Genomic DNA, 17,900 nt, shown 5'->3' on the forward strand with positions numbered 1-17,900 from the left:
ATTTTGATATATCACATTTATCTATTATGTAGCTGAAATTTATTCAGATTTTTGTATCTCAGCAATTAATAGATACAAATCGATTTGATTAAATTATATTAGAGATTTTTGCTTATTACACTACTTCTAATAGATTAGAGAAAATCAGAAACTCAAAAGATAGCATGAAGTTCTGTAATTTATAATTATAATATAAATAAAATTTTAAAAAATAATATCATTGCATCAGTATATAGATTATGTTAATGATGATTTTTTTTATAATTTTTATATTTATATTAAGCTACATTTACCTACTAGAAGTTTTGGTTGAATTTTATCATTTATACATTTATAATTCTAAATTATAAAATTAAAGTTTCAAGAAAAGTTCTATTTTAAATAACTTTAAAGTTTACTACCTAGATTTTTAAATATAAGTCTTCTAGATATGCTTCTGAATTTTTCAAATGCCACTTAGCAAAGAGACAGTCCTAAAAAAAAAATACTTAAATAAAATGAAGATTTAAAAAACTATTTGAATTTTTTAATCAAAACAACATGACTAATATTCATTCAACATGTAAATGCAATGCATGATATCTATATCATGCATTGCATTTACATGTTGAATGAATATCATCTAGTCTATCATTTGCCACTGTAATGGATAGAATTTTATTGAATTTTAAGTTTATAATTAGGCAGATTTATTTTAAGTCGCTTCTTCTTGGGTTTGTTCAGTGAAGTGTTAGTTATCCGAACATGTGTTCGTTGTCCGATCATAAAAATCTTTCGTGAAAGTGTTCGTTATCCAATTTGTTCCTTAATCGATTACCCACTGTATGTTTATATAGGATAAAGAATAGATATATGAAGAGACTGAAAAATTTCAAGTACTGGTATTCCTTATATTTAGGGGTTAAAACGGAAATTTTTTCAAATGACAGATATTTTCCTGGGTATGTGAGAAATCCGTTGTTCACGATATAACAGATTCTCAGAACAACAGATGACTTTTGGCAGCCTGAATGATCTGTTAAAATGAGATTCTTCCAAACTTGGCCAGATGAATGGGCTTTAAAAATTACAAATACAAGTACAGATTTTTATGTCATTACAAATCTACATAAAGACCTGAGAATTTACGTAAAGCATTTATGCATGCTTTAAATAATTCAGAAATTTTAAAATATAGTTTATTTTGAAATGTATCTGACATGTGACTAAATTTAATTTTAATTAAATGATATGAATAAAATCAAGATTAAAATTTTTATTGTAGAAAAACTTAATGTGTTAGTTACATTAATTTTTAAAAAACAATAAGAGTAACAATAAACAGTATTTGCAGCTTAGAATATAATTAAATATTTTTAAGAATATAAATATCAAGTGATCTTCATTTTGCTTACTTAATAGTAGCATTAATTTATACATACAGTGAGCAAAAACATTGTTCATAAAGCAGGAAAATTTCATTTTCCCAAGTCAATTTTAAAAAATCTGATTACATAACACAGTAAAAAATTAAGTCAAAATAGGGAATTAGTCAAAATGATCTTTATTTCTTCTCCAAAAATTATAATTACAATTATAAGCAAATGTAAGAAAAAAATAAAATGTAAAATAATGAAAAAATTTTGCAACATTAAGCATTACAATTATTAAATTTAATATTTTATGGAGCCTTCTTTGCTTTCAGTTATGGTCAGACATCATTTTGACATTGATGCCACCAGCTTTTCATAAAAATATAAATAAAAATAATTAAATTCTATTAAAAAAATTTAAAGAAACTTTTAGTTTATTCTGAGCTGAAATTCAAATCAAATGTTTTAACTGCTTCTATTGATAAAAATATCCAAACATTTTAATTGTAATGCCATCTCAGACCAATATAGCAACACACAAACTATATACAGGAAACAATACAAATGAAGTTAGGCAAAGACAGTCATTAGAAACTTTATTTTAACATTACTTAAACGTATAGAAACTTACAAATGCTGAAAATGGTGTCCTTATTCATCTATTCCTCTTTATATGCTCCTAATCATGTTCAGACTGATCTTATGTAAAATACTGATTGGTGAATTGCTTTTTTGTCCTTATGTTACAATATGATATAATCTCTGGTTGCTATTTATACTGAACAAAATATGACGTATGTGAAAAATCCCAAAAATAAAGTTATCCATGCATCAGCAACAAAATAGAATGTTCTTTTTATATGCTTGTATACACACCAAATCGTAACAAATATGGTTGAAGAGGGACAGACAACCTGTCCGAAATGCATACCGTTGTCATAATAAACCTGTGTCTACAGACTTCTGTGTGATTATTCTGACTACATCAATAGTGTATGATAAGTCTTCCCTAGAGCCAAGACATAGTGCTCATAGTTTCGTAAAATACTGATGTCAATAGCCTCAATGCTTCTGCAAATGCTTTCCTTCACTTTGCATATAATTCTGGGATTGATCTCATGCACTTTTCATTTTAAATATTCTCTATAAAATTTACAGTAGTAATGTTTAATTTTTAAACATTTTATTGTTTCCAGTATTGTTTCCAGAAATTATATAGGAAATTTTTAAAATTTCCTATATAATTTCTGGAAACAATACTGGAAACAATAAAATGTTTAAAAATTAAACATTACTACTTTAAATTTTATAGAGAATATTTAAAATGAAAAGTGCATGAGATCAATCCCAGAATTATATGCAAAGTGAAGGAAAGCATTTGCAGAAGCATTGAGGCTATTGACATCAGTATTTTACGAAACTATGAGCACTATGTCTTGGCTCTAGGGAAGACTTATCATACACTATTGATGTAGTCAGAATAATCACACAGAAGTCTGTAGACACAGGTTTATTATGACAACGGTATGCATTTCGGACAGGTTGTCTGTCCCTCTTCAACCATATTTGTTACAATTTGGTGTGTATACAAGCATATAAAAAGAACATTCTATTTTGTTGCTGATGCATGGATAACTTTATTTTTGGGATTTTTCACATACGTCATATTTTGTTCAGTATAAATAGCAACCAGAGATTATATCATATTGTAACATAAGGACAAAAAAGCAATTCACCAATCAGTATTTTACATAAGATCAGTCTGAACATGATTAGGAGCATATAAAGAGGAATAGATGAATAAGGACACCATTTTCAGCATTTGTAAGTTTCTATACGTTTAAGTAATGTTAAAATAAAGTTTCTAATGACTGTCTTTGCCTAACTTCATTTGTATTGTTTCCTGTATATAGTTTGTGTGTTGCTATATTGGTCTGAGATGGCATTACAATTAAAATGTTTGGATATTTTTATCAATAGAAGCAGTTAAAACATTTGATTTGAATTTCAGCTCAGAATAAACTAAAAGTTTCTTTAAATTTTTTTAATAGAATTTAATTATTTTTATTTATATTTTTATGAAAAGCTGGTGGCATCAATGTCAAAATGATGTCTGACCATAACTGAAAGCAAAGAAGGCTCCATAAAATATTAAATTTAATAATTGTAATGCTTAATGTTGCAAAATTTTTTCATTATTTTACATTTTATTTTTTTCTTACATTTGCTTATAATTGTAATTATAATTTTTGGAGAAGAAATAAAGATCATTTTGACTAATTCCCTATTTTGACTTAATTTTTTACTGTGTTATGTAATCAGATTTTTTAAAATTGACTTGGGAAAATGAAATTTTCCTGCTTTATGAACAATGTTTTTGCTCACTGTATGTATAAATTAATGCTACTATTAAGTAAGCAAAATGAAGATCACTTGATATTTATATTCTTAAAAATATTTAATTATATTCTAAGCTGCAAATACTGTTTATTGTTACTCTTATTGTTTTTTAAAAATTAATGTAACTAACACATTAAGTTTTTCTACAATAAAAATTTTAATCTTGATTTTATTCATATCATTTAATTAAAATTAAATTTAGTCACATGTCAGATACATTTCAAAATAAACTATATTTTAAAATTTCTGAATTATTTAAAGCATGCATAAATGCTTTACGTAAATTCTCAGGTCTTTATGTAGATTTGTAATGACATAAAAATCTGTACTTGTATTTGTAATTTTTAAAGCCCATTCATCTGGCCAAGTTTGGAAGAATCTCATTTTAACAGATCATTCAGGCTGCCAAAAGTCATCTGTTGTTCTGAGAATCTGTTATATCGTGAACAACGGATTTCTCACATACCCAGGAAAATATCTGTCATTTGAAAAAATTTCCGTTTTAACCCCTAAATATAAGGAATACCAGTACTTGAAATTTTTCAGTCTCTTCATATATCTATTCTTTATCCTATATAAACATACAGTGGGTAATCGATTAAGGAACAAATTGGATAACGAACACTTTCACGAAAGATTTTTATGATCGGACAACGAACACATGTTCGGATAACTAACACTTCACTGAACAAACCCAAGAAGAAGCGACTTAAAATAAATCTGCCTAATTATAAACTTAAAATTCAATAAAATTCTATCCATTACAGTGGCAAATGATAGACTAGATGATATTCATTCAACATGTAAATGCAATGCATGATATAGATATCATGCATTGCATTTACATGTTGAATGAATATTAGTCNAAAGAAACTTTTAGTTTATTCTGAGCTGAAATTCAAATCAAATGTTTTAACTGCTTCTATTGATAAAAATATCCAAACATTTTAATTGTAATGCCATCTCAGACCAATATAGCAACACACAAACTATATACAGGAAACAATACAAATGAAGTTAGGCAAAGACAGTCATTAGAAACTTTATTTTAACATTACTTAAACGTATAGAAACTTACAAATGCTGAAAATGGTGTCCTTATTCATCTATTCCTCTTTATATGCTCCTAATCATGTTCAGACTGATCTTATGTAAAATACTGATTGGTGAATTGCTTTTTTGTCCTTATGTTACAATATGATATAATCTCTGGTTGCTATTTATACTGAACAAAATATGACGTATGTGAAAAATCCCAAAAATAAAGTTATCCATGCATCAGCAACAAAATAGAATGTTCTTTTTATATGCTTGTATACACACCAAATTGTAACAAATATGGTTGAAGAGGGACAGACAACCTGTCCGAAATGCATACCGTTGTCATAATAAACCTGTGTCTACAGACTTCTGTGTGATTATTCTGACTACATCAATAGTGTATGATAAGTCTTCCCTAGAGCCAAGACATAGTGCTCATAGTTTCGTAAAATACTGATGTCAATAGCCTCAATGCTTCTGCAAATGCTTTCCTTCACTTTGCATATAATTCTGGGATTGATCTCATGCACTTTTCATTTTAAATATTCTCTATAAAATTTACAGTAGTAATGTTTAATTTTTAAACATTTTATTGTTTCCAGTATTGTTTCCAGAAATTATATAGGAAATTTTTAAAATTTCCTATATAATTTACATCACTAATGTTTCATCATCTGTCAGACTGATTTTAAGTGGAACAACCTACAGAATGTCATAGAAATAATATAAATGAAAATTAAGATGAAAAAATTCATCTAATAATAATCACCTATCACAGTAGGATTTTATTGTTAAGTAATGATTATTTAGTAAACAATATGTTGACTAACACGCCAAAATTAATTAATAAACAAAAACAAAAACACTGAGTTCGGCGTTATATGCGTTTTATTATCGCTAGTACTTTCGACGAGCTTATTGTCGTCGTCCTCAGGCGATTTAGACAAAAATTATCGAACACAAAATAGAACGCGTAATATAAATTGAAATNAGCCGTTAATTTTGTAAGAGCTTAATTTTAATTTCCATTCATTAGTGGCAACAACAGCATCAACACTACACTTGGTAAATTACAAATTATAAAATTTCATCTAAAATTACTTTAAAATCTATAGAATAAATACCAATTTATGTGCAATATGATAGCATTTTTATCGCAGTGATTAAATTAATTTCAAATCAATTAAATATATTTTTATATCGATTATTTTTGAGACTGTCCAGCTGTTCATAATCGTTGCTTACCTCTAGAAAGTATGTTGTTGTGACGTAATTCGACGTCGAAAACTCTTCTGAGTTGTTTCTGACGTCACATATCGATTATGTCAAATATCAGACATTCGCCAGTCTGGTATTTTTATCAAGTCATTTATCTTCAATATTTTTTTGAAAATAAAACTTAAGATTATTAATTATTTAGTTCTATAGAAAAGTATAAAGAAAACCAATAATATAATAATTTTATTATATATATACAATTTTTTTTAATAAACTGAGATCAAATATTATTAACTAAATCTTTGGTTATATTTAGCAGATGCTAACGAAGAGAAATAATCAATTTATAGATTAATTTTAATAAGATACAGTCCTGAAAGATAATTTTTATATATTATTAATTCTGAGATTAAAAAAAAATAAGTGAGTAAAAATCATTGGAGAAATTAATTATCATTTATTACAAAATAAAAATATATAATAAATATTTTTTCCTAATTAAAAAGCATTAATAATGCTTTAAAATACCTCTTTTTAATTCATTAAATGTGAAGTTTATCATAAAAAAATATTATTAAGTAATTTAAAATACATCTGTTTAACTTGTTAATAGGCCTACTTAATTTTTTATGGTTTTATAAAAAAATATTTTATATGCCTTAAATAATATATAAGGATCTATTTTATAAATAAAAAAATAGAGAAATCTTTCTACGCTCTTTGAAAATTGTCTTAAAATGTTTAAGGATTTAAATATCTTAGTAGGAATTTATCATCGTTAGTTAAGAAATCGATGTTGGATGAAAGAAAAGCAGCGATAGGCCAATATATTATTGAATAAAAATACTCTTGAATTATCAANTTAATTAAGAACTCTCTTAAATCTTTGTTCCACAAAGTTTAATATATGTAAATGTTTTTATATTTAATAAATATTAATAGTAACATCTTAAATTTCGAGAATGGTTTCTGTAAGAGAAGAAAATTTAATTATTATTATTTTTTTAAATATTTAAACATATTTCTATACCTTTTTATTTAGAATATTTGATTAGATTAATTTAAATCTTTATTTTTGGGCTGCAATTTTCAGGTTGCAGAGACATACATTCCCACTGTCATTCGTCCGTCTGTCTGTCCTTCGTTAATCTCAAGAATGGAGTTAGTTAGATGAAAATGGAGAGCAGATATGGGTAACCTAGGGGATACAGGGTCGATTAACTAAACACAAACTTCCGATGCCGATGGTCCGGAAGTCACGTGATTTTTAATTTAAAAGATGATAAAAAAATGGCGCCCGGCATTATGACTGTGACATTAATATATGTTCGATTTTTAGTTATAGAGACAATATAATTTAAGGTATTTTTAAAATTTTATTTTATCGTTATTCTTGATTAATTCATAATTAATGATAAATTATAAAAATATAATAATAATTTTTGTAAAATTTTGTATTATGAATTAATTAATAATTTTTTCTATGTGTACATATATAAACAATAATATATTCGAAATTATAAAACAGCAAAAATTATATAAAAACGCTTATATTATTGTAAAAATCGTTTTTAATATAAATATTTAAAAATTAATCAAAATAACGTCATTCATAAAAATTAATAATTAAAATGTCTTGGAGAAAAAAGAGTTAATTTGATTTGTTAAAAATTAAGTTTCCTTTGAAGACAATTGGTTAAACAATAGAAATATAGACGTAGCTTCAGGCTCTATTATAAATGGTCAGCAATGGCATTTAGCCACAGACGAGTGCATCAAGAACATTCGTAACAAATTATTCTTGTGTTTTAAGAAAATGTTCTCTTATTTATTCTTATATCAAATCATATTTAAATAATATAAATGTAATTTTATAACGTATTTTCCTCTTTTAATATACTAGATCGTTCAAGAAAGTAAATAGTCTGGGCTTCCGTTGACTACACTGGCAAAGCCTGTATAATTTCAATGTCTTTTATTTCTTTATTAATCTATCTTAAAATATATGCCATAAACGTATATCGATTTATATTTATCTCTTCTTGAAGACATCGCCAATATTCATAAAGAATTTTATTCTATTTTATTTTATTTTTTGTGTTTATTTTCATCTTCTCTGCCATCTTTCAGGATTATCATGTTTACTTAAGTGGCTAAGTCTATATAAATTTATCTACAATAAAATTTTTAAAATTTACTATAAAGTTAAAAAAATAAATTAGTTTTAGATTTATAAACAAAAATTTATAATATTAGATTTAATGTCTTAATCACCGCAATTTACAAAAATAAAATTATTTAGACCTAATCTTTAGTTTTATTTTATTTTTTGCTTCAATTTTTTTTTAGAAATTTTCTGTATTTTCTGTATCTAGAAACAGGGGAGCGGGAGGGTCAGGAACATTGTTAAGTCTGTTAATATCCCTATCATACTGACGTCAAAGGGGGAATCACAGTAGGAAATGACTGTAATCGAAGTATCTTAGAGGAAAAAAAATCTATAAAGCGAAGAATCAGTTTAATATTTAAAGAAACAATAATACTTTCCATCACTTTTATTACGAATTAATATTTTAAAAATAAATTTATAAACGTTATGTTACAACGTAACACACTTTAATTCATCTGTTATAAATTAAAAATTAATTTATAAATTATATATCAAATATGTCATATATATTTTAACATATTTTCAAAATATATATTAATAATTTTTATTTAAAATTGTTTTGATGTGAAATACATATATATTATATTCTGGTCACAGTACTTAAAAATTTATTTAATTTTTTTTATTGTTTTAAATAAATTACATATAAACGAGCTATTATTTATTGTGACATCGTCACAATGCCGGGCTGTAATTTTTAATCATATTTTTAATTTATTTACTTTTAAAATATATGCTCTCCACCTGAAGTCGGTAGTGTCTTGCCCCTGTAAGTCATACTTTTCCTGTTATCAATGGAGTCGTTCCGGACATCTATCTAGCCCCTTTAAGGAAAAATTTTTAATTGAAGTCACGTGATTTTCGATCTCGACCGGAAGTTCATATATAGTTAATCGGGACCTCCTGCCCATAAGCTTTCCATATCTGATCTAGAATTTCATTTATATAACCCAATAAATATATAAATTTAATTCCATGCTAGCAATGGACGGTGAGTAGTATGGATGTATTGTTAATAAAAATAGAAGGAATTCGTTTGTAAAAGTTAAATATAATTTAGAAATGAGACCTGTTATGTTAGGCACTTTAATTTCTTTCAAGTGGAATACTGACCTTACCTTGTAATCTGAGCATCTTTCCTCTACACACTTGGGATCAGAGTTGCTGCGTGAAACTTGATTGGATGAGAAAGAAAGAGGAAAATCAATTCGATTACCAGAAACCAAATTATATAACATTAATTTACTCGATACTTAAAAATTTTAAACTAAATTTGTTTCGCTTAATAAATTCCTAACAATTATGCGAAGTGTAATGAGATTTCTTCTACTTTTATTCATTAACTAAGATCGACTTAGTAAGTTCATTTCTACCTTCCCTATTTAATTACTAATCGCTATATTTTCCGGTATCTAAATGCAATTTGAATAAAAAAAAAGGGTTTAAATGAATATATATATTTTTTAAATTTAATTCCTTATTTATATGCAAGAAATGTTATGGGCAATAATATAAAATTTTATTAAATTAAATTAATAAAACAGCCGATTATCAAATAAAATTTCCAAACCGAAGAAAAATTCTCTTTCATGTGAAATTATAAAACAGAAAAAATTATATAAAAACGCTTATATTATTGTAAAAATCGTTTTTAATATAAATATTTAAAAATTAATCAAAATAACGTCATTCATAAAAATTAATAATTAAAATGTCTTGGAGAAAAAAGAGTTAATTTGATTTGTTAAAAATTAAGTTTCCTTTGAAGACAATTGGTTAAACAATAGAAATATAGACGTAGCTTCAGGCTCTATTATAAATGGTCAGCAATGGCATTTAGCCACAGACGAGTGCATCAAGAACATTCGTAACAAATTATTCTTGTGTTTTAAGAAAATGTTCTCTTATTTATTCTTATATCAAATTATGACTGACAATTATCAGTTTTAAATATGATTTTTTATTGTTTTCATTTCTGCTAGATCCATTTGCATCCCAAAAATATTTACACAACTCCCATTATATAGGTATGTAAAATAGTATGAAAATAAAATAACTTAATGATAATAAATGATAGAAAAATTTATACCAAAACAATTCTCTGATATAATTTACATATTATTTTACTGTTATTACATCTATTAAAGACAAAAGCAAATTTGCATACTAATCAGATGGATGTGCTTGTTTATTTTTACATAGATAATTAAATCTTGGCCAAATATTTGATACTGCAGGGTGCAAGCATGTTTAATGTTTTTCAGAGTTGATCAACATTTTCATTTTATAATTGTCAATGCTGAAAATACTATTTTGCATAAATAAGTAGTACAAAATTTTACTGTTGTCAAAGTTTTCAGGACCTCAAAGGGGATTGCAAGCTACACTTAAAAAGCTCTCTGTTAGATAATAGATTGATAACTTTCTCAGTGTAGCAAATTCAGCTTTAAAAAATTTCATACTATGGATATTATAAACAATCATAATCAATATGTGTATTATATTAAGTTGCACATGATATATGAAAATGATTAAAGGTTGAACCCAATAATAATTTTTTTAAAAATAAAATTGTAATAATCAAAACTTTACAGTTTTATTTTTATTCATATCAAGTAATACTAATGAATACCAGAACTGTACATTATACACTTTTCACATAATCAAAACATCTGTTTGTAGAAAAGTAGGGCCTACATGATGAGTAAAAGTGGGGTGACAAGATGACTGCCTCAAGTGACAAAATGAGCAATCAAAAATGTTTAAAAGGAGAAAAAATAAAAATAAGACAAATACAGCAAAATTTTGTAAATATATTTTAAAGTTGTTTATAAATAGTTCATACCAGAATGCCATCATTAAAATTGCTCTCTAATGGCAACCATTCCGAAAATGGATGGCAATTGATTTTGTCTCAGCTTTACACTTGATCCAGTACTGTAGAAGAATAATTGAAATTATGAATTGATTTGAAAATTATCTATACAAAAATAATCTATACAAAAAACTTTAAAGATTAGAGGACATTAATTTTAGGAAAATGCTTATATCTTCATGAACTGATTAATAATATTTTACATTTTATGTTTGTAATCTTTTGATTTCAATTTGGCACAATAGAAATTTATTAGAAGGCATTAAAATGAATAGCCAGTTCTGAAAGAAATAAATGGCAAAAGGTATATGGAAAAACAATTAAATCAAATCACTTTTATCACACACAAATATATTAAAAAGTATATCAAATTATTTGTATTAATTAATATACTTTTATTTTCCATTTCAAATTTTTTAGTTATAACTGAATTGACTTCAAAGTATTGACATTATTTGATTTTCTTCATTAAGTAAATTAAAACATTGTAATGTTTTATTTAATTTAATTTAGGAAAAGTTAACAATTAACAAATTTTCATTCATTATTTACATTATTTTGCATTAAAAGATTTATACATATGCATAAATCAATAAGAAATAATGATTTGCTGAGTTGAAAAATTTAAGTCAGCTATTTAAATCAGAGCTTTGAATTTAAATAAAGGAAACATTTTTAAATAGTTATATAATTTTTAATACATCTAATGCAGCTACTATTGAATACAAATTTTAGAAAACATAAATATGTAGCCTTTAACATTTCAAAAAAAAAAGAAAAAACAAACAATTTTATTACCAAATTTTGTTGTCATAATGATTAATAAGTTTGTAGATCTCAGTTTCTTGTAAAAATTGATATAATACATTAGAGCATTGATTATCTGAATACCAATCAACTGAAAGATCGGTTAACCAAAAGCGTTTCAGTTGGCAAATCCAAATTTCCACTAGTGCTGCATTTGTGGTGTTGCAGCACTCTCTCCCTCCCTGCAACCTAAACTGTATGCCTAATTTATTATGTAAAGTATATAAGGTATGTATTTATAAGATGTGTGATACAAAATATATACAGTACAGTTTTGTGTTTTAATATATTTTTTCGTAAATGATCAGTTATCCGAACAACCCCAGTCCCGAATTGTTTCGGATAATCGATGCTCTACTGTAACAACATCCAATTACATTAACAATAAGATAAATAAAATATTAGCCTGATTAATAACAAATAAACTAAACCTGAAACTTAATGTTAAAGAAATAATAAATTATAAATTAGTCTTGATTGTTGATAAAAATTTAGTTCATAAACAGATATAGTTAACTTTTTCAGATAAATCATCATTTTATTTTTGATAAAATACATATTTGTTAATTTGCTTGCTCATTTCTAAAAATTTGCATATTAACAACTTTGCCTCTCCAAAAACTTTGTATTTTCACATCTTTCAGTCCATTATCAGGGGCACAAAACCCCTGATGATGTCTAGAACATCAAAAATTTGGGATAAAGAAGTATACATTTGTTGGTCTCCATAAAAACAGAAAAATGTATAAGTTAACAAATATTCACTTGTATCTTGATTTATTTAAAGTACTAGTAAAGTTTTATTAATTCTTTATTAAGAAAAATGAACACATTTGTATATTTTCAAACACTAGATTTTCAATAACAACTTAATATATATACTAATATTCTATATTATCTCTTGCAGTCAAATTTTTCCAACCTTAAGTAAATATCAAATAGTTATAACAGTCAATTTTCCTGTTACAGTGGGTGATCGGTTAACGAACAAATCGGATAACGAACACTTTCGCGAAAGATTTTTATGTTCGGACAACGAACACTGCACAGAATGAACACAAGAAGAAGCGACATAAAATAATGAATACCGATTGGTCTTCTCTTGTCTTCAGGCAACAATTCGAAACTTTTCGGAGTGTGGGAGACGTCGACATCAACGCTCAAGCTGGTATATACCAATCGGATAGTATTCCTCCGAACTTTGAAACTCTCCCTTGTAATTCCAGCCTTTTATTTTTCTGACAAAACAGTTCTTTTATGTATTTGCGAGACTGTCGGGTAGGCACAAGTTAAGTTTTGCGTCTGTTTTTTTTTTCTTTTCAAAAGGTGAGAGTATAATAGCAAAGGTAGAAAGTGGGCAGAAGATGCCTAATGTTGCTGGGCAGTATGGCATGAACAGGTCTACAGTAGGCCGTAGTTCAATCTTATTTAAGAAAAATACTGTATAATCAAGAAGACTCAAGCAGCTAAAGGAGTAATAAAAGTCACATCTGAGAAATAAAGAACATCGAAGAGTTCATAATGGAACCTGAAACGGATCTGACGACAAAAGAACGTCAAAAACTCTTGAATGAAGAACACCAAGATACTCGGCGAGATATGTTTTCTTCTGAAAAAGAGGATTAATGTCGATATTTGCTATTAAAGATCTTTTGAAGAAGTGGGAAGATGTCAGAACAACGGTCTTAGAACGGCATCCAAACTAGGTTGAGGCTTGGGGATTTCTACAATTGCAATCCTATTAATTACGTACGTAAAATCCTGAAGAAGAGAGAAAAGCTATCAACATTAGACAGATTCTTTAACCCTTTCAAATGGAAAAAACATGACTAATAAAAACGCAAGACTGTGCATGTATGTATTTTTATTATTACGTATAAATAAACGTAATAAGAAAGTATATATTTTTTTATTTTTGGCGGTCTCCAGAACGAATTAATTAAATTTCCATTAAAACCTATGGTAAATCGATAATCGGTTAATGAACAATTCAGATAGCGAACAAAGTCTTGGAACGGATTATGTTCGTTAACCGATCACCCACTGTATTTCAATTGCTTTAATACTATGGCCATCTTTATTTTTGTTCCTGTTTCAGGAATATATCTTACAGTCCTGCATTCTGACATATATAAGATCACTTTCTCTAAATTTAAAATAATGTTCTCTTATTAATACTAAAATAATATTATCTAATACATACAGTAATACCTCGACTTACGCTACCCCGACTTACACGATTTTCAAATTTCATCGATTTGTCTTTTGTTTGAATGCCACGCAACTCTTGTTTACTCACTCCCCCACACTATTGTTCAGCTTACCTGTTTGGACGTGTTGCGCAGAATTAACACATAGCTACAATTTATTTTGTGTTATTTATTTCTGTATTTGTTATATCTACGGAGACTTGAGAGACTCTATGTGGTGATTTCTTGTAACCGTGAACGAATCAAAAGATGAGATAAGATTAACGAGAACATTTATTAGCTTACATACATCCGACTTGGATTTTACACAAATTGCGAAATTATACCCCGACTTACGTGAATTCGACTTACGCGGTTATCACTCGGTCCCATCTATCACGTAAGTTTGGTGTATTACTGTACATACATATAGAATTTAGTACATTAAAGAGGTTTATTGTTTGTAAGAAATAACAAAAATAATTGATTATCACTTATTTGTTTTTCTGGATATCTTTTTATTTCTACAGATTTAAATATTATTTTTATTTTCATTTATATTACTGAGCATCTTAATTTTTCTGTAAAAGTTATATGGAAAAAATGTTCAATAAAAAAAAGATCTATTTTTTATAATAGATTTTTTTTTATTTAAAATTAAAAGAGATAGGTAATGAAATTTAAAATGAATTATGCAAAAATTTGATTTTATTTTTGTACAAGATTTGTTTAGAAAGTTTCAGGAATGGGTCAAAACATTAAAACAGAATATAAAGAAATTTTTGTTATTTTGCAACTGCTGTTATTTTGAAATCACTCTATATTCCTGATAAAGCTCTTAGATGACTATTTTCTTCATTTAAAGTTGCAAATTAAAAAAAAAAAATTTTGTCAATAGAACTCATATAAGATGAATGAAGAAAATTTTTCAGTTTTCAAAGAAGTTGATTTTTCTAAATGCTTCCTAACTTTAAAAATAATTGGATAAAGTATATTGAAGCTCAGGATGATTATTTTAAAGTGTTAAATGAAATTCTTTATAAAACATTTTGATTTTTTGATCCATTCCTGAAACTTCTTGAATATAATAGATTTAGATTATTTTATATAATAGTATATTAAGGATTCGTAATGGGATAGTATAGTAGGAATGGTTCATAAAAATGGGATATTTTTTCAACAAGAAATATACCAAATGAGATACATTATATTATTGATAATGAAACTAATCTAAAATACTATTATTTATAATTTATATATTTAAATATTTTTAAAATAATTTTAGTGAGTGAGCAATTATTATTGTACAAATAATTTGATGTTAGATTAAAATAATTTAACACATTATAGAAAAAACAATTTTAGTATTTAGGTAATTTATTTAATTATTTTGATTACAAGAATGAAATGGATATTTGAATTAAAATGAAAATACCATATAAATATAATTATTCATTGACTTTTTCAAAGTGATATGTTCAAAGTTACAATATACATGAACTAAGGAAATTATATGTACTATATATACAATATTTAATTAAGTGTTTTGTTTATTTATTTTTAATTTTATAATAAGCATAAGTTAATTTTGCTATTCTTTTTACATCATGTAATCTGAAATTGCAGTGAAATTATCATTGTAAATCAATTTTAATAACATATATTTTTGCTATATGACAATTTAACTTTTTCATAAATAAAATATCTAAAAATTTTTTTTTAATCTTAAAAATTATTTTAGGTAGAAAAACTTTGTTAGTTGTAGTTTATTTTGATTATTCTCTACATAAAAGTACAAATATATAGTTTTTGTAATAAGTAAGATCGTTTTTATGTAGATTTTTATTTTTGAAATGTAAGTATTAATACATATTTGTATACATATTTATCAGTTTATATCTATTTAAAATTTTCAAAGATCTTTCAGTGAGATTGTTTTAAATTGACCGTATATTATCGATTCCAGCTGTTTAGAGATGCCATCAAGTATGCTGTGCAATATAAGAAAAATCCAACGGATTTCGTAGACGAAGTTCTCCAGGAATTAGAGGTGATTTGAGTTCATAAATATTAAAATTAATTTTTTTTTAGTTTATACAGTATTATGTAAAATATTTAATTAAGGTAATAAATATAAAATGCATTTAAGAAAGATATTTTATGGACATTATTGAATATGTAGGAGAGCTGTCTTATATTTTCATCCTTACATCATTATTTTGCTTTAGTTTTTATAAGCTAGAAGAATAGGAATACTGTATTATGTAGGAATTTTTAGGAAATAATTTAAGAGTATTTTTATCCGCGACTGGCTATTGGAACAAATTAATCGCGATATATTAGTAATGAAGTTTTCCAGCTGCGTAATTTAATCGGGATTATCGTTTTCCGCTTCCGAATTTAACGTTCATTGGAGTGAAACGTCTAATCCAAAGTAGACACCATTAGCCACTCTTTCCAAAAATGAAACCAGAATTTCAGTTTTTTACACGAATTAGTCAATTTTTTAAGAATTCGTTCATCTACGGAATATATATATTTCGCTTCGAATAACGTTAAAATAAAGTATAAAAAATTCGAGCAAATGTACCGATCACATGCATCTTATCGTTCTTACACTTCCTACTCTTCCGGATCAAAGAAGCCACGCTGTTACTGACACAATAAAGGAAATAACATTTTAGTAACCTGTCAAAAAAGCATGAATTTATACAAATGAAGTCTGCGAATACATCTTTACTAAAGTTTTCTGTATATAAAGTTTAAAAAGTTCGATTTTTTAATATTTTTTTAATGATTAACAGAACCGAACAAGCTTAAAACCCGTGGCAATTTTAATTTGTTTTTAAGTTTGAGCAGTTTTTGTTTTCCAAACATATTTCACAGAGTTAAAACTGAAAAATTATTATTCTTACACACCCACTCCAATACGTTTCACCAAGATTATTTTAATTTTGCCATTAATAGTTATAAACGAAGTAACAGAAATGTTAACGAATAAAATATATCGAATGCATTTTGTTAAAAAAATTTTTATGTGAATATTTTTTGTTAAATGAAGGCTACTCGAATAACTTTGATTCACTAAGCACAAACTATATTTGCGGACGACGGAATCCTATAAACGGTGTTGTAATTCGATAAAAATCGACTGTTAGTATTCTGCAAAAGGTAGGATAGCAACCAAAGTATAAGTAACGAAAATTAGTTTCGTTATAAGATATAAAATCTAAAGAATTCCAAACATATAAAGTTTAATCGTGGAAATCGCGCGGTAAACATTTACGCAAGAATAAAAAAATAGGAGTGGAAAAAAACGTTTCGACCGTTTTTAACGATCGGTTTCTAAAGTTTTGTTTGATTTGTTTTTTCTTGGCAGAATTTCGGCAGCGAGGACCCGTCCGACGAAGAGACTCCGTCCAAGAAATAGTCACCCCACCGACCGCACTTCCGTCCGTCGGGTCGACTGCGGGCCGGACTCCTCTGCGGAAACAACTGCACACGGCCGGAAATTTCCGAGGTCCGAAGCGAAGTTACGAGCCGTCCCGCGCAGAAGAGAGAGTGGTGAAATCGCAAATGTTTTGTTTACGAAGTTCTTATGTATGGTCCATAGTTTGAAATATATTTATATTGCGTTACCAGATGGCGGTGTGTTCTTTGATCGGGTTCGAGTTTCTGCGCCTACTCCTTTTTCCAGAGCAGGAAAGAACGCTCCTCCGGAAGAGTCGGAAAAGACGCCTAAAAAAAGTGGAAAGGCCAACGTGTTTGTCTTCCCCGTCTTGGGAAAAGTCTGGGGATGAGAGCTCCGATAGGAAAAATAGAGGGTTCTCCCGGTCGGACGGCGAATG

The 17,900-nt window shown here is 26.9% G+C and overlaps 1 protein-coding gene across 1 annotated transcript in view; it reads left to right on the plus strand.

Annotated features, from left to right (window-relative positions):
• Nucleotides 1-17,691, plus strand: part of LOC111625889 (rab-like protein 2A) — a 33,872-nt gene extending 16,181 nt beyond the window's left edge. The window contains exons 6-7 of the mRNA XM_023369146.1: nucleotides 16,019-16,102; nucleotides 17,432-17,691. Of these exons, the coding sequence (XP_023224914.1) occupies nucleotides 16,019-16,102; nucleotides 17,432-17,482 (135 nt within the window). The 3' untranslated portion in view covers nucleotides 17,483-17,691. The remainder of the gene's footprint in view (nucleotides 1-16,018; nucleotides 16,103-17,431) is intronic.
• The last annotated feature ends 209 nt before the right edge of the window (nucleotides 17,692-17,900 follow it).

This window comes from Centruroides sculpturatus, unplaced genomic scaffold, assembly GCF_000671375.1.
Source record: "Centruroides sculpturatus isolate CEXI.00-Female unplaced genomic scaffold, Cexi_2.0 scaffold333, whole genome shotgun sequence".
NCBI classification, from domain to species: domain Eukaryota; kingdom Metazoa; phylum Arthropoda; class Arachnida; order Scorpiones; family Buthidae; genus Centruroides; species Centruroides sculpturatus.